Source organism: Lemur catta, chromosome 9 (assembly GCF_020740605.2).
Source record: "Lemur catta isolate mLemCat1 chromosome 9, mLemCat1.pri, whole genome shotgun sequence".
Lineage (NCBI taxonomy): Eukaryota > Metazoa > Chordata > Mammalia > Primates > Lemuridae > Lemur > Lemur catta.
The window spans coordinates 52,189,716-52,209,086 of record NC_059136.1 but is presented as its reverse complement, the minus strand read 5'-3'; the positions used below and the strand labels follow the sequence as shown (position 1 = coordinate 52,209,086).

At 35.8% G+C, this 19,371-nt stretch overlaps 2 protein-coding genes across 3 annotated transcripts in view; one reads left to right on the top strand and one right to left on the bottom strand.

Moving 5' to 3' along the window:
* Window positions 1–19,371, bottom strand: part of ANGPT1 (angiopoietin 1) — a 233,485-nt gene that overhangs the window by 13,262 nt on the left and 200,852 nt on the right. The window lies entirely within an intron of this gene.
* Window positions 13,379–13,636, top strand: LOC123644675 (cytochrome c oxidase subunit 6C-like). The gene has a single exon (XM_045560912.1). It carries the CDS (start codon window positions 13,379–13,381, stop codon window positions 13,604–13,606), a length of 228 nt encoding a protein of 75 aa, XP_045416868.1. The 3' UTR covers window positions 13,607–13,636.

The following is a 19,371-nucleotide window of genomic DNA, read 5'->3' as shown; positions in this document are numbered from 1 at the left end:
AGATGTGCTAAATTTATTTTAATAGCAATAAAAGTAATAAATCTCATTCACTGAGGACTTACTCTGTGCTAAGCACTCTACTAAATGATTTCCCAGCTGTTATTTAATTTAATTTTTGCATTAAATCTGTGATAACCCCATTTTGCATACAAAGGTTTAGAGAAGCTATATAAGCTGGAATTTAGTTGTGTTTGATTCGAAAAACCCAAGCTTTTACACAATTCACAATCACAAAGATGTGGAATCAACCTAAGTGCCCATCAATTAATTAGTGGATTAAGAAAACGTGGTGTATATATATATACATACACACACACACACACACACACACACACACACTATGTAGTACTACTCAGCCATAAAAAGGAATGAAATAATGTCTTTTGCAGCAACTTGGATGGAATTGGAGATAATTATCCTAAGTGAAGTATCTCAGGAATGGAAAAACAAACACCACATTTACTCTATAATAATTGGGAGTTACCTGATGGGCACATATGGGCACAAAGAGATATAAAGGTCATAGGAAATCATGAAGAAAGAAGGGGAAGAAGGGGACGGGTAAAAACCTACCTATTGGGTACAATGAACACTATTCAGCCCTGACTTAAGCATTATAAAAGATATTCATGTAACAAAAATATTTGTACTCCTTTATATTCTGAAATAATAAAAATCCCAAGCATTTAATTATTATGCATTCCCTGTACAAATGTTTGCTGAGCACAAACTATAATAAACCAGACATTGTTCTACCATTTAAGATATATCACCAAACAAAACAGACAAAAATCCATGCCTTTGAGGGGCTTATATTTAAGCAGTATCCCTAAAATTAAGTTTTAGATCCCACCTGTTAATCTCAATTATTGCAATATTCAAAGAACCTATCTTACTCTCTAGAAACATTTCTTATATAAAATTCGCATTAACCTAGATCAGTGGCCCTCCAATGGTTGTATGTGTAATAAATCATCTTATCTTTTGTGAAGAAGATCTATTCACTAGGCCCAGGAGTGTTTGTTTTCAACTAGAATCTCAGATTACTCTTTGCAGACTGTCCAAGGAGAACATTTTAAAGAATAATGTCCTAGAATCAAAAAACTAGTGTACACATCACAATAGTTGCTGAATGTAGCTCCCTGGCTGATGTCTGCTCATTTTCTATCAATCGTACATGCCACTTTCACATCTTTCTGGGTACAGCAGTACTTTGAACAAATGTAAACTTGCTCAGGTCCTTCATTGGCTCCCCGGGGCTCAGAATAGCTAACCTAAAGTTGTCGGTATTGATAGCTCAACACTTAAGGTTTCTCTGGCCAACACTCTATCCCCTCTCTCTAACTCTCCCTAACACTGCTCCTCTGTACCAACACAATGGTATTACCAGAATCATCTAGCAATATTCCCTTCGAATCCATATAGGTCACCACTTCTGTGACTGGGTCTTATTTATGAATCCTATCTACCCACAGTATAATTAATGGGTGATTGATATCTCTGTATAAGTGAGACACTTCTAGGACCTAAGCTAGCTCTGAACAAAATATTACATTATTATCAAACTGGAATAACAAAGATCAATTAGTATTTCGAGGTATATATTTACCTTTTGTTTGTACCTAGGCATATGTATGTCCCATTATTATTTTGTGGTATTCGATATTATTTTAGCAAAGGACAATACTATTGCATGTGTGTGCAAGATATTTTTCAAATATTCTGCAGAGCGTTTTGAGCCAGAGCAAAGTATACAATTAAACCCCAGTCAGGTTTTGCTGATTTCAATAATTAATGCAACATCTAGTTAACAATAGTCCAAATAACTTTCTAATGCTGAGTTATCACATACAAGCTTATATTTTAAAACTCTGAGTGGCAAGCTGAAAGTCACTGGTGATGCAAAATTGTAGAATGTTTTTAAGTGACAATTCACATCTGAGGCTGCAGCCAGCCCAAGTGGAGGAGGGTTTCACCAGGGGAAAGTAAGGTAATAGATCATGAAAGGGATCCGAGGCATGTTACCTGGATGAATTCACCACCTTCCAGATCTGGTCTGAAGTTTAGATTTGATCACTTTTTGGAGGTCCTCAGCCTCTCAGAGACAGACACACACTCACAAAACTAACAGAGACTTTTGTCAGGTCTCCATTAACAGTCAAAGTAGGAGCATTGTGGGAACCTAGTCTCATGATCTCCTTAGAATTTCACACAGAAAGCCAAACTGTAATCAGAAAGTCACGTGTTTGGAAATTATGTTGCTGTGACTCTGCTAGCCTGAACTCTCCTGCTCCACTGGGACTGGGTGAGTTTATCCCACAGGGGCCTTGAATGAGTAATGACAATTTCAACTCTGATCTTTGCCTTCTCTATGATTTGTAACAGTCTTCCTTATTTCTTTTTTTTAATTTTTTTTTTGTTTCAGCATATTACCAGGGTACAAATGTTTAGGTTACATATATTGCCTTTGCCCCACCAGAGTCAGAGCTTCAAGCTCTTCCTTCATTCTTATGGTAAGTCAATACTGTTTTCCCTGAAGTAGTCCAATAGAGATAGACTTTCTAGGTTACAATGATTTTCTATAGTATCTTTTTCAGGTAATTCAACACAAATATTTAGTTGATTTTAAGTGAGTGATTGCTATGTGCTGGATACATAGTTTATACTTTTATCCTTTCACACGAGGGTTACAGTCTAAGTCTTATAATTTACAAGTGTTTCTTTATGTAACCAAGGCAATACAAATACACAATTATAAATCTGAGAAATAAAGAAAAGTAAAAAGAAAATAAAAATCAACCCAAATCTCACTCTTCGCCAAGAATAGGTATTCTTGCCATATTACATAATTTTAGTCTTTTCCTTGTTTTCCCCCTCCAAATATAAAATATTATTTATTTTTAAGTGTACATGTGTCTGAACACATTTTTACATTTTTGAGTGATACAAATACAGCCTTTGCCCATGTCCCATCTCTCTCTTTAGAGGTACCCTTGAAAAACAATTTCTCCTCATGTATAAATACAAATAGAAATAGAATTATAATGTACATGTTTCTTTACAAGATGATTTTCAAATATAATTTTATGACCACTTTTCCATGCCATTACATATTCTTTCATATTATTGATTGTCGCAAGCTTAAGGGTGTCTTTATGTATCTCTAAATATGTATGCAGGTGTGTATGTTAAGGTTAGAATGAAGTCTGAAACATTTTTTCCTGACCTTCCCTTATATAAAACTTATCAATGTTATATATTAGGCTTTCTAAGTAAAGAGACATTTTTCTAGATCTAGTTAAGACTTGGAGGTCGTTCTTCTAGTCCTGGTAGCTCTTCTCTGGATTAGTGCAATAAAGTCTTACAACTAGTCTCATTGCCTTGAGTTTCTCTCCTTCTTCCTTTTCTCTATAAAATCCATGCACCATGTGGCTCATTCAAAAACATGCATTCATCATTCCTCTACCCTAGTTGCAATCCTTCAGTTATTTCCCAAACAGTCAAAGAATAAAGTCCAAATTCCTTACTGTGGTTTACAAGGCCTTTGAAGTCTAGTCCTTGTCTACTGTCTTCTTTCCCCCACACCAGCCCCACCCTCACCCCTTCCATCCCTTGTTATTTTCCGCACAGGCATGTAGTGCTCCAGCCTTACCCAATCACTTGCCCCTGCATAGCAACACACTCTCTCATTTCTCAATACATTTGCATGTGTTGGGCCTTCATCCCAGAAAACCCTCTCCAGCTTTGAATAGCTGCTGAACTCCTATCCATTTTTCTAAATTTGTTTCAAGTACAAAGTACATCAAAGCAGTATATTTATGATGTTACTGACTGGCTATATTTTAACTGTCTTTTTACTTATCTGTCTCCCATAATAAATGGTGAGCTCCTTGAGGCATAGACTGTGTTTTACTTATCTTTGAATCACGAGAATCTAGAATTGTCTATGAGATACAGAAGACCTCAATGTTCATTGAATAAATGGATGATGGGTGTCCTAAATAATTAATTTTTGGTAGGTTCAAGGTAACAAGTAAAAGTAAATTCAAATATAAATAACTCTAATAACCAAATATAACTGGACCACATTTTCAGAGGAATAGCTTTTGCATCATTTATATAGGTACTCAAGATACCTAGCTAGGTACCCACTTTCTTTCTCATCCAACTCAAATAATATGTGTGTGTGTGTGTGTGTGTGTGTGTGTGTGTGTGTGTAGACTCTCCTATACCTTCTTGATCTTCCCAGTTCTATTTTTGTTCTTATTTTCTCAGAGACTCCAAAATATGAAAACATGTCCAAAGTATTAGGCAGATACAGTAAAGGAAGAAGGCTATGTCTTAATACCTATTATTTCTTCCATTTTATTGAACGATTTATTTACATTGTGTGCATAGCCAGCTGTTATCAAAAAACAAACTGAAAAGGAAAACATGCTCAAGGTAAATCTTTCAGTTAAAATTACTTTGAAAAAAATGAAATAATCCAGTGAGATGCGAAAATATTTCCTTAAGGTTCTGCCCAGATTAGGAATCATTAAAACACAAAGAAGTTGAGAAAAGTCCCAAAATGTGCAATGTAAACAGTGGCACATATTGGTTGGAATGATTTAAAAGTATAAGGGACCAATATTTTGAGGAATAATGTATTTTATTTTTTGCTGTACAAGAATGAGTGGACCTTGTAATTTGCATACACTGGCATTCATCTCCCCCCCATGTCTAGTGTCTATTTCCTTAGGCTGTCACAGAGAAGTGGCTTATGCTCTTCTGAGGAAGGGACACTCCTTGGACAGTCATTCCCTTGCGCTGGGAGATGGAGATGGAATTTCATAAAAATGATTTTCTTCACAAAACTATTCTAAGAAATTTGCAAATGAGAACAGCTGTGCTTCTGTGGAACCCCACAGTGATTCTGGGAAGGACGGTGTGGTAAAGGATAGGTCCTCTTCATACCCAGAGGGCTCACTCTTTCGCAGCAGCTATTTACCTAGCACACAGTCCCAATTATTGACCCAACGCCAACAGCCAAATCTCGTTATTTGATACAGGTAAACTAAGAGCTGGTCATTCATTAACACCAAGCATTTTGTAATTAGATAAGAAAGGTTATCTGAATTAGGCTCAAATAAAACACTTAGATGATTCCTTTTAATAGTGGTTCTGGCTAATTTCTAATGTCCTTATGTATAATTAACTAGGCATGGCTTTCTCTATGCAGCTAATATTTGTTCCAAATAGACTTTCACTTTACCAATAAAAGCCAATATACAGAGGGTCAAAGTTGGCTTTGCATCTAACTACAGTGAAAAGGATCTTGAAGTGTGACTCATTAGAGAGAATACTTCCCCCAAAATAACACCATGGGAGTCCTGGACATTTGTTTCTTGTGTTCAGCTAATATAGATGTGGTCTGCATGAAGAATGATATGTTAGGAGATAAAAACAAAACATTCTTCTGAAACAAAACATTTAGCTGAGGGACAGAAATAAAGAAACTGTGAAAATCAAAATAAAACAAAAGTAAGAAAAACTACAAAGAATACAATTTGATGTGACAAAAATGGCAGCCTCAAAGTTGAAGCAAGGTATTTATCCTCTTCAATGTATTTTTTTAATTAAAAAAATTTATGTGTGTCTTTGGGCCAGTGACTATAAAGAATGTCAGCATTTTGATTTTTTCAATTAGTATCTTATGGGGAAATGAAACAGATGGATAGCCATTGAAATTAGTCATGATTCTCTAGTCATCTTTGATGAAAATACAGTTACTCTTTTTCTTTCAAGTTTAGAAATTTTGATAACTAGAAAGGCTAAATCATCATATTTCTTTATGAATGTAGGATAATAATGAGTTCTATTATGGAAGAATAGGCTTCAAAATATCCCTATGTATCATATGAGGAATTCTATAGCTTTTTCTTCTTTAAAATAAGCAGGCCCATCTCACGAATCCAGTTTCTTACTAATTTTGTCTACTTAAGGGACTGCCACTCTCTTTTCATCTTCACATCTTTTCATCTTCACTGTCCTCAGAGGGGCAAGAGTCTCCTTCATGATCAATAGCAGTGGGAATTGCATGTATGACAAATTGAAGTTTGGCCTCGACTCTTTTAAACAGTAGACAGACTCTCAGCTGAACTTTAAGGTCTTAGGTACTGACAAGCTGAGCAGATTTTTATTTTGGCTCTGAGTTCTCTCGCTGCCACCATATGGAACTAGTTTGTCTTTCTCACAATTACTAAGAAAATGCAAAATGACCTTCATGGTTCTCTTTCAGAGCCTGGTAGCAATGACTCAATCTGACAGTTTCCCAACATGGCTGTGACTCCTGGTTGCTGCTCCAGGCCTGTCTCCACTCTCCTCGGTCCCACCCCTGCCCTATTGAAAAGGCTGGGCACCATTAGCAAAGAGGGATGTCAGAACATGTCAGTTGGCCTGACTTTTTCTCATCTTGGGGGATATATTATGTTACTCAATTGTCCACAAGTGAACAGAATCATTTACTTATTTGCAAGAGCCTGTCAATGAATATGTGATAAAATGATTGGAAAATATACAAAGCAAAGTCAGAGCACCTATAAAAAAAGTGAGTGAATATATATATGGGACAGTTGTATGACAATGATCTACATTAGCAAATATAAATCTATAAGTAAAAAGAAAAGTTCAAAAGAAATTTGAAAAGAAAAGAGAATGTAAGTAGCAAGATTAAAAGAATTGGTAATGTACAGTTTGGCTAATCAAGAACTGAGGATATGATAAAGATTTATAGTATTTAAAAAAAAACCACACTTATAAAGATCAAGCAGATATAGGTTGTTTGGTACAAAATAAGTATAAATAAATAATTAACAACAAAGTCATTAACCAAAACTCTTCCCTTTTCTTCCTTTCCCCCACACTCACAAAGTAAATAAATAATTAAGCCATTGTGTCACGTACCCTGTGTCTGGAGAGACAGTATAACATAACAGAGATTTTGAGCTCAACTGCCTGGGTTTGCAATCTAGTTCTTACCCTTTCTGATTCTCAGTTGCCTCATCTGTAAAATGCCTTTAATAATAGTAATGTCCTTCTAATATTGTTGTGGAGACTGAATGAGGTAATACATATACAACCCTTAAGAAGACTGCTGCATGTAGAGTCAATAACAACAACAATTAACAAAAAACTCACAAAATCAAACTTCCATAATCATTAACAGTAAAATGCACAGTAGCTCAGTAAATATGAAGTATATGAATGACTAAGTCTGGACTAAATAAGTATTAACATTTATGATCTTCATAGACATATATCAGTACGCTGAGAGTGGTAAAAACAATACGATAGAAACAGCTAATGAAGACATGCACATGGAAAATAAGCTGGAGAAACTGAAGATGAAAAGGACCAATTTTCTCAAACTCATCAGCTCCCGTATCCTTTGAAAGTTTTTTCTCATTTTATATAGAGCAAACAATACTAAGTAAAGAACAAGAAATAGAAGAGTCACTCAGCTGACTGACTACCTAGCTTTAGGTCTACATTATTTTGAATCCAGATGGTCCGAATAACGATCCTTTAATTCAAACATTTATCTTTAATAAATTAAAATTCTGATCTTTTGAGAATCTTGTTTTTCTTGCCCTATAATAGGGTGTTTTATTGGCTGAATTGAGAACACTTGTTTGTTTTTTCTTTTTTTTTTTACTTATAATTGATACTGGGAAAAAAATCCTGGAAAAATCACCCATGCCAACCTATCTTTTAACTATATGTCCACTTCCTGAAAGCTTTATCTAATTAAATCATTCTTAATTAGTGTCATTTGTTTTCAGAGAGAACTGGGTCACTGGGAAGTCCCTAGAATTTGCGCACATTACCCTAACCATGATGCTAAGAAGGAGAACATTATCGTTTTTGTTTCATAAGCCTCAGATACCATGAGGTAGATATGCTATTTATCTTCGAATATGTGTAACGGAAGATAAACAAGTGTAAAAAAAAGTTTGAGATAGTGATGGTCTGAGAATCTGTGCTGTGATTAAGGACACATTTCCAGAGTTATAGAAAACTTCAGCCCAAATAATGGGAAGTTTCAGAAAATCCAGTTTTACTTATTCTCTGATTCTATTATGATTGTCTTAGATAGTAGCTTTCATTATACCTGTACAAATTGTACACTGATTTTTCATCTGTTTTGTTAGTATATATTTTAATGTATATTAAAACATTAAACATTATACTTGCAAACACTAATATGATGTATAACTTAGATAAAATCTGTTTATCAAACTCCCAGGTCTTCTCAAGCTCTCAACACTAGGAACACTGATGCCAGTGACTCCTGTTTCAAAATCCCAGTAAAATATAATTATCAGTGTTTCTCAGTAACAGACATGAAGCTTACATATGTTTAAAACTCATGATAAATTCTTTCTCCAAAGAAAATAGCAAACCCACATACTGTTTCACGCAGTGCCTTTACACAGTACTGAGAAAATGTACTCTGTTCTGTACATTAAACTCTCTCTCTCTATATATATATATTCATGAGATCTGTGATAATGAAATTATATTTTCCAAGGTTCAGAAATACTTGCTGTAGTGATTCCCTGTTTTTAGTTCAAAATAAAGTAAATAGTTCTTCCAGTATTCCTCCCTTTTTCTAAGAATACATCAAAAAATTGAGTGCCAAAATGAATTACATGGCACTAAGACCCTTGTAAAAAATACAAACAGTCCCTTAAACATATTTCAATTCCCCTGGGGTCAAGTGTGACCGATAGAGCCAGCTCCCAGTGAGTGGCTCACTGGCTGGACCTTCTGCTGGTGCCTAAAAGACCAGGCCAACGGCCATCTCAGAGAGTTTATGGGTTTTGTTTTCTGACCAAAAATTAAGTCAGGACATTGTAAAATTTGTGATCAACATTGGTGATTTTTTAGTATAAACAAGTTCAAGGGAGGTAGGTTTGTTCTCATTTTTATTTCTGTTTAAAGAGCAGCAAAGATACTTTCTTTCCAGCATCCCCTAAGGGAAGAGAGAAAGAGAGAGAGGAAAGGGTGAATAAAAGGGTGAATAGAATGTTGAAAACCATTGAGAGACATTGTCTGAGGTTTCTTGCAAAGAGGAAATACTTTCTCTTGTTGTACTTGGACATTATATTGCAATAAGTATGCAAATAAGCCTCCAGAATGCATAAGCAGATTCTTCTGTTGACCAAAATCATCAGTGTGCTTATTTCTCTCCACAATTAGTATAAGATAGAGTCCAAACTCCTTATCGTGGATTATAGCCCTCTGTTATCTGGAGCACAATAAACTCCTACATACAAGACACTTCCTGTTCTCTAAATAAGGCAGGCTCTGTCCCAACTCTGAGTGCTTGTCCACATTGCTCCTTCTGGCTGGAATCTCAAGTCCTTCCTCCTTCTGCCATCATCCTCCGTACTTGCATCAGAACACTTAGTCATTTCACAAATCACCAAGGATTTCCTCTATGAAGCCTTTCTCAGTCCCCTTCATTCTCCAATGTGACCAGTAGGGCACATCCTCAACCCCAGCAGAATTGACCACTTTTCTTCAGTGCCCAACAAGAGTCTAATCCCAAGTGTTCTTACCCAAGGACTGTGAGTGTGGAGTTGAATCACACATAAATGTAAGCAAAATTTTGTGTTTCTTCTTTATTCCGAGGAAAAAGTCCATACCTCCATTTTTAAAAAAAGGTCCATGATTCCTTGATCAAAAAACAAAACAAAGCAAAAAATACCAGTCTTGCTAAAACGTACTGCTGCTGAAACTTTTAAGTCAACTATCCCATGTTTGCCTTCTTCTCCTAAACTGTTAGTCCCACAAGAGTAGCAAGTATGGTATCTCCTTTCAGTGTCACAAAAGTGTTATTTCTGCATCAGCATCACCTTGGTGTACTTGATAGGACTGAGACATCTAGGTTCCACTCCAGGATAAGAATCTCTAGATGTAAGACTCAGAAATCTATACTTTAAACATGCACCCTAGTTGACTATATGCACACTCAAGTTTGGAAACAACTGGCATAGTAACAGGGAAATAATAGTGACATGATAAATTTTTGGTGGTTGGCTGGATGGATAAACAAATGAATGCAGAATCTGATTTCAAAAGAGCTATAATAACTTTTAAAAGTGTAATTTTAGCAAAGTTATATTGATGAAAGCAAAATTACATAAAGTTAAAAGGGAAATGAACAAGGTATGTTGTGGGTCAATGTTATTAATATTTTATTTGCTTAGCATCATGCAATATAGAAATTCTTGCATATTATTTACAGGTAAAGGAAAGAAACAGAAGAGCTGGGAGTTCAATGGATCAAAAAACAAATCTCATCCAAACAACAATCCAAGAAACTAAAGGACATCACACTTTACTAAAAGCTTACACGGAAACTGTCATATTCTCTCGTTCTATACCATAAGCCTCTGAGGAAAGGAATTTTGACTTGTTGCCCTCTGAATTTCTGGCATCTAGATCAATAATTGCCATAGACTAGTCAGCTGTGTTTGTTGAATACACAAAAAAGTTTTTGTTGATATATCTTTCATATATTCATTAGGAAATGCTTTCTCTCCAGACACATGCCATGCCATGCATTGTAAAGAGGGCCCTGCCTGCCTCGAGGTGACTCTAATAACAGCAATTACAACCAGTGTGATAAAGACTCTGATAAAGACATGCACAGAGGACAGTGGGGGTCCATAGAAGGGGGAAGAGTGTAGAGCCCACCTCGGAAGAAAAGCTGTACACACTGAGCTAAGACTTAAAAGATAAAGAAAATCAAATCCAGCAAAGAGATGAAACTTGAAGGACAGGGGTTGAGTTCTGTGGGGTTTCGTTTCACCCATAATGTCTTACACATTGTTGTCATTCATATTTTATGAACAGAGAAATCAAAAGGTTGAGTGAAAAAACTGATGTGAGAAAGGCCATTTCAAAGGGGCTGCCCGCAGAGGCCAGCACTGGTTACCTGTTTTCTGCATGTCGCTGGCGGTCAGGCCTTTTTTTGTTCTTGGCAGCACGACTGATCATTAGCCCCTTATGCTCTAAGCTCAGCACCTGCAGTTTCCTAACCAGAAATGCTGAGTCTCACTTCTGAGCCCTCATATATGCTATTCCTTCTTCTACCCCACAACTCTGAACTATTCCTCAGCTAATTCCAACTTGCCATTTTTATGTCAAATTAGGCCACTTTTTGGAGGCCCTCACAACCTTCCTAGATTGGTCAGGGCTCTTTATTCATACTACATTTGTCTTTATTTATAAACTCACTGTGTTCGCGGCATTGCAATTGTTTGCCTGGCTGTCTGCCACCACCCACCCCGCCTCTTATCCCCATCACACATGTCGGCACCCGTCCTAGGACAGCACATATAAAATACATAAAAATATTTCATTCATTGAAGATAGAGCTTTCATGTTTTTGATCTTAAACAGTGGTAAGGGGACCCAGAGCAGTAGATCACAAGACATCTCCTTAGACTATTTCCTAGAGGCAGAGCTAGCTGTTTCTAGTGACATTTGCCAACCTACAAGTTTCTAGGACAGTAGTTGCCTGAGTCTTAGCATTACTCATTCTGTGACAGGCATCCTCTGGGAACTTTTAGACCTAACAGCATTGGGGCGTTTGTTTTTGTCGGCTTAAAAAAATCCAAGACTCTAGAGACTACATTAATCTGCATTAAAGTCAAGAGATTTTCCTGACACTTAGAGGACCTGAAGAAAGTATAAAGAGACTCTGTAAGACAGTGGCTTTCCCATGCCTCTGAAGACCTAAGGAAGCCTTTTTCCTCTTGAATATTTCATCTCAGTAAAGGAGTATAAAATATAAATTTTGATGATTAAAATGTTTTCAGAAGGAACCACAATAAAAATCATAGTCTAAAGAAAAGCAATACACCTCATAAGTTGGAGAAATTATTTGAAAATACAATTACAACTACTTAAAACCTTGAGTTTGAAAACTTAGGTTAGAAATTCAGGAGGGTAGAAACTTCTAGGAGATTCCGCATATATTTTTTCTACCTTACTCAGTTCAGAACTGCTATACAAAATAACTTTCCTCTTAATCTTTTAACACATTTGCTACTGGTTCTAGCCAGGACCATGTAGCTCAGAGGATCAGAGAAATGAGAAACATTTCACTAAAAAAATGAAACAAGTTTTGCAATACCTACAAAAATGCAAGGCTCCAGTTTACATGGGAGGCTTGAGAGAATTCTTTTCAATCCACACAAATTTGTTTTGTTTTTGTAATACTTACATGACAGGGCGATAGTTTAATGATTAAAAAAAAAAATAGGTCATGGAATTGGAAAGAACTTCAGCCTTACTTCCTCATTTTACTTTTGAGGATCTGAGACTTAGAAAAGCGAAGCAACTTGTCCAAGGTCATTCAGAAAAGTAACTGCAGAACCAAGTCTAGAGTGAAAAAATGCATTCCCAATACAATGTTTACGCATTACATCAAAATACATACCAGTGAAGATCTTGGCTAAAAATAAACCTTGTGCAAAAAGACATTTATTAGCCAAATTATTTTCTAGTTGTTTTTTTCACAATTTCAGTCCAAAATTCTATGCATCTCTTCATGTTGAATCTTTTCCAGAACAAGGCTCATGATAGCCATCAATTAATCAGTTCTAACCTGATGATGTCATTTATCCCTAATAATATGAAGACAATAAAATATGAATATCCACAAAATGTACATTATAAATATTATAGTAAGATTATTATTACAATATAAGATTGCTTTATAAATTTCATTTAGACTGAATATAAATTTTCTGTTGATTAAAAAAGAGGCTCATTATACCATCTATGGCAAAAGATTTACTAATTGAGTTAATAGTATAAAAACATAAAAAAGAAATTAACTTTAAGGAACAAACTTCTCCCAAGATCTAAAAAAAAATCACATGTGAAATCACTTTTTAATGAAATATGTTCACTAATTTTCTAACATTAAGGCTGCAAGTTTTTTATATAGTTTTCTTTCTATTTTTATACTTAAAAATAGTGTAACTAAATTCATTTCCAATTGGTAAATCTTACTTTTTTAGTTATAATAATATAATATAATATAATGGTTTTTAAACTGTGCTATACTAATGGTTGAGAGACTAGCAAGGGGAGACAATATACAATGTTCCTATAACCATTTCAAAATAAATCAGCTTTATGTTTTATAATTTATGATCCTTTGTAAGAATTTTCTTTGAAATAGTACACGTCCCATTGCAAAAACCAAAAACAAAACCTTAATAAGAGAATTAAACTTAGCTCAAGGCAGTTCGTTTCTCCCTCAGCCAGGAAGGACGTGCTGAGGTTGGCATACCCATCAAGGACAGTAACTAGCATGGCGTCCAGCGCTTTGGCGAAACCTCAGATGCATGGCCTCCTGGCCAAGCATCTGCGCTTTCATATTGTTGGAGCAGTCATTGTATCCCTGGGGGCTGCAGCTTTGTATAAGTTTGGTGTGGCTGAACCAAGAAAGAAGGCATATGCAGATTTCTACAGAAATTATGATTCTATGAAAGATTTTGAAGAGATGAGGAAGGCTGGCATTTTTCAGAGTGCAAAGTGATTTTGGAACATAAAAGAATTACATAGAAGTTTGTCACAACCTGTGTTCCTGACTATGAATATGTGGGCTGGAATAGTTTCTCTTGGTAAATAAACCATTAACAAATACCGTGAAAAAAAAAAAACAACTTAGCTCAACCAATAATAGGAAAAATTGACCTTTTGTGCCTTTAGATGTGACAGAATAGGAAAAGCACAATATCATTTATATAGTGTTCTTGTAAAAAAGATTTAACTGAATCAGGAATAAATAATCAGATAAACCCAGAAAGAGACATTCCGAGAAAAACTGATCCAGAGTCTTCAAAGATATTAACAGTGGATAAGTGGTAGACTGTTCTAGGTAAAAGGAGACTAGAGAGACATGACCACCAATGTAATGAGTGAACCTGGATTGGATCTGAAATCCAAATAAATAACTACCAATCAGCAAAGGGCATTCTTGAGAAAATGGTAGGAATTTCAGTACAGAATATAAGAATTTTTTATTGACTGAATAATAAATTTCTTGGCTGTGATAAAAAGTGAATTAAAAAATCTAAATATTTTTCATGTTGCATGGCATTCAAGTTCACCAAATACAAGGTATGTTTGTATACTCTTTCTGATATTAGGATATTATTAGTAGGATATTATTCCCACTTAAAGATAAGAAAAGTGAGGCATATAAGTAATAGGTGATTTTCCCAAGGTACAGCTAAATAGCGCTATTATCAATTTGGTTAATTTGGTAACTCCATATCCCAGAATCTCTTTCCTTGTAAGGGTCTAAGTTAGAGTCAGCCAAAAGGAGACTTTGTGTGAGATTTGGAAAATGGAAGTGAAACGTGGCCTGACTCTCAAGACATCATGAGATGCGGTGATGTTCAGAGGCAGAGGTGTCTGGCAGTTTCCACATTGTTCATTCTTTCACTCGGCACCCAGCTTGGCTTCCTGATGCTGGCAACGGTTCCAGCCCCACCACGAGATGCTTGACTGCACAACCACAGGTAACATAGTTACAGCAAGGCAATAGATTTCCACCAATCTCCCCTTTTGTGATCTCACTTTGATGGCTACATGTGCTTGGTTTCTCAAATTTTCATAAGCACTGGCTTGTCCACCATACCAGGCTTCAGTCTTGTGTTTTAACCTTATTTTCATAATACTTATCATGGCTCTGTTTCTCTGACGCTACAGCATGTTGGTTTTATAGCTGGGAAGCCATATTTCTTTACAGCCTCCGTATCTCTAATTTCTATTCCAGAGCTCTTGCCAGTAGACTGTAGCCATCTCCTCAACACTACAATTAATTTGTTATTTTTTCAAGTGTTTGTTGTGGTGGTGGTGGTTGTGTATTTGTTTTTTAACACTAGGTATTGGAACAAGAAAAGCTTTCATGAGAAGCAAAAGGTCACTGTAATCCCTAAACTGATCCCAAACCCTCAAGTATTTGTTAGAGAGATCAAGACTTAATTGTTCATCAAAGAATTGAAACACTATAAAAATAGAAAAGAATGCACACGTAAAAATAGTTCCATTTCAGAAAATAATTTTTGAGTTGCAATGAGCTTTACAAATACTTTCATTTATAAGGACGGAAAATTGACAAATAGAGAGAGAATATAATGTGTCCAAAGGCATTCAAATTATTAAAGACAAAAACGTGGCGAGAAGAAACACATAATATATATTAGAATATGTTTTTCGAGTTTATTTAATTCCAGAAATTAACTGATGAATTTCCTTTCATTGAGGGATGGCCATACGGTGGATAGTTATAAGAATGAAGTTCAAATTCTGATTCCTACTCATATTAGTGTCTGTGACCTTGTTCAAAGTACTATGCCTCAGTTTTCTCCTATAAAAACAAGGCATCTGGTGCATAGTATGTATCCACCAAATATTAGCTATCAATTCTTAGTTAATAACTTGGCTAAATTAGGTATATATCCTGAATTTTGCTAAAAATTATTCCTATATTCTAAAAGCTTAGAATACACACACACACAATGTTAGTTAATAACTACTCATTAATGACTTAGAATGTGGATACTGGACAGTTATCCAGAGTGTTATGGATCAGTGAGAGCACAGAGCAAACTGGCCTGAGAATGAGGGTGATGTATTTCTCTGGGAAATGAGTGTAGGGAGGTTTAGAGGAGAGTGCTCTTAGGGTCTGTGGCAGAGTGAAGGAAACAGGACAGAGCAGAGGGAGAAGGAGGGCTCATATGCAGTCACAGTGAAGACCTCAGCTAAACTCAAGCAGAATTCTGGACCTCAGACATCCCTTCAGAATTGCCCCAAATTGGGGCAAGAGGGCCTTTATGTTCTTATATTGACCAGTCATTGGATACAATCTGTCTGCAGAAAGGATCAGTGTAACCTTGAGTGATGTGACTCTCTTTAGGCACAGGCAGTGCCTTGAGAGAGGACCTCAGCTGCAAGCTTTGTCAACAACATTTCCAAAAGGTGGAAGAAAAAGTGCTTCAGTTCTGAAGGGGGGCAATGGGTTGGCACATCCTAGCATCAACCATAGTAAGTATCAGGGAAAAGATTTCCTGGAATAAGACAGAATCTTAAAGACTTAAGATGTATGCATGTGACAAAGTTGGGTTTATGTGTACAGGGTAAGCACACAGCATAAACAAATGCATGGAGGGTTTAGGGAAATTGCAGATAGTTACTGGAACATAATTGTAATGAGGGGGGTGTACGTTACCTGGATAAGTAGGCAGTGGCCAGGTTATGAAGAGTCTTAGTGGTGGACTTTAACCTGAAGATATTTGAACACTGTTGAAATATATGAAGGAGGGGAAGACCAAGTCTGCTTATGTGTTAGAAAAATATCACCTCAACAATACTGTGGAAGATATATTTGAGAGTATCAAGACTAGAAACAGAATGGCTCTATAATAGTCTAGGTGTTAGATGATGAGGATTTAGATAATGCTACCTCTCTAGAGGAAGCATTTAATAATTTCACAGTGATTATGTGTTATTTCACATGACATGTTTATCATGACACTCATATAACTAGTTTTTCTTATTTATATTCTCTTGGGTTCTATAGATTTTATTTTCTATCTGAGAAAATCATTTGGAGTTCCCTTAGAGGATAAAAGGAAAATATGTGTATTACATAAACATTTATAAGCCCTTCCATTCATTTAAAACACTTATTGTTAGTCAGTATGTGTCAAGAGCATGAGAAAGGGTTTTTTTTTGAAAAAAATCAGTTAGGTTTATACACTATAACTGCAGCATTAGAATAATTTTCTAAATAAAATTTCTAAGATAGAATATTTTTAAGAAATAAAACAAATTCTAAATGTAACTTAAAAGAGGAAAAATAACAGAAGCCATAATAATATAAAACAAAAAACTAGCATGAATTCCATGGTTTTGACATTTAATTGGAATTTAGTTGAATTTGAGCAAGTCAATTGACCAAAACCTCAGTTTCCTTATCTTGAAAATGTGTTTAATAATACCTACCTCAAAAAATCATTATGAGGAGTAAATGACTAAAGTGTTAAAAATCATTTCATAATTATGGGATAGTATACAAATCTTAGTATTAACACTCTCCATAATTTGTCACAAAGAGGTGTCCTGATTCAGAGAGAAGAGAAATGAATGGAGGAAAAGAACACCGAGGCAATGATGGAACCAGGATTCTAACTTGACCACACGTGGCACGTGGCCTGGGCCAGCAGTACTGGGCACAAGTGATGACACTTGCAGGGAGAAAAGTTGCAAAGAGTTAGCTTCCCTTTTCCAGCTTCTATTCCACTTTCCTTTGAAACAGTGAATAACACCATTTGATAGTGTGTTTATTTCAACTAATCTTTCATTAGAGCAAGCATTATGTTTTAATGAGTTCTAATTTCCCATTTGATGCCAATGTGAATCTTATACTTAATTGCATGAGAAGGTGATGATTGCAAATCTACTTTCTGTTAGTCCCAGCAGGAGAAAGGGCCAGAACCAACTTTATTACAGCAGCATGACAGAACAGAAACCGCACTGAATGAGGTATGCGTCAAACATCCCATATTTACGTCTTTCTCCTTCTTTGGGCAAATCATTGTATATTTCTGAACCTCAGCTTTCTTTCCGCTAAAACCAGAGGTTTGGAATTAAATTATTAAGTTCCTTCTAGCTTTATAATTTTGATTCTAAGGTTCACAATTCTTTCTCTCTCAAAAAGAAAAATAGGGATTTCAGAGTGTATGCTAGCTGGGAAGACTTATTTTTTGATCATAGATCCACCTCATATGGACAAGGATACAGAATCACACAGATGATGAAGGAACGATGCATCACAGACGCACAGTGAGGGCAGTGGGGCACTGGAAGAGGAGGTAAGGGCTTCTTGCTCATGCAGATGCCAGAATAACATTCATACCACACACCCTGAAGTCTACTGCAGATGACAACAGTCCCCCTAAACCTACCAAAACACTCTGTCCCCTAACACTAGCCCAAGCCTCACAAACATGCATACACACACACACACACACACACACACAGCCACCTATGGAGAATGGAGAGACATTTTGGAGGAGAACCAAAGCAAATTCTTCAGGAGCCTAGAAAAAGACTAGACTAATTATTTGCTAGTCCTATTGTCAGGCTGTCTGACATTAGCCAAGTTTCATATAGTTTCAAGTTTCAGGTCAAAACATTTACATAAGAGTACCCGTGATGTTTAACAGTGGTTTTTCTTGTTATAAAACTCTCAAAATATTGACCTCCTTGGAAACATTTCTTCTTACACCCCATTGCATTTTATAAATGTCTCTTCTTTGGTTTCTTGAGCTGTCATTAAGTACACTCCTGCTCCCCCCACCCCCCATGAGAGTATCAACTCTTTAGATCTATTTCTCATCTTCAGTTGTGGTGACATCATTACTATTTGTTAAGAAAACGATTATTGTGTCTCCAAGGAACCAATCCCATATGTAATCCATTAAAATAAAATGAGTTGTGCCATGAAAAGATGCAGATTCAACCCCCTAAAGAATGGTATATCTTGAAAAGAAATAAGCATCAGAAACAGGCAGACTATGAGGAGATAACCGCACAGGTTGAAAAATAAAAAAACACAAGGCTTTGGTTGCTATCATTGCAATTTACTGGAAGCAATGTGCCAACCCTTTAATGCACATAATCGTATTTCCAAGACAGAAGTAGAGTAGTCACAATATTGTTAAAAGTCATTGCAACTCTAATTTACTAATTACAAAGCTGGCATAGGCAGTGAAGAACATGCTGTGTATCAAGTACTGCATTAATGATTAGTGATATAAAAGTAACCAAACTATCTTCTGTGTTCTTAAGAAATGCCAGCCAGTGTTTTAGTGCCCTAGTTAGTAACCAAACTTGACTGTGAGGTCTGTAAGACTAGATACTTCATCACTAACCGCTAAATCACCAGTGCCTAGTAGAATTCCTGGAACACAGAAGTAACATATTAAGTGTCTGTGGAATGAACTTACCACATCACATTACTTCCTTGCCATATTTTTAGTTGTATTTTTTTTTTTTTAGTGTAGAAGCTGTTCATCAAAAAAATAATCAGAAACATTTACAAGTGTATAGTTTGTCTATTTTCATGTCTGCAATGATGTATTATTTATATTGATGTCACTACTTGAATTTATTTTTGCTCTTTAGATTAATTACCAAAGAACCTTCTAAATTATGCCTCATATTCTCTTTTATATAACTTATGCAAAAATATAAAAGTTTATTCTTGCCATCTTCAAGATAATTTGGAAA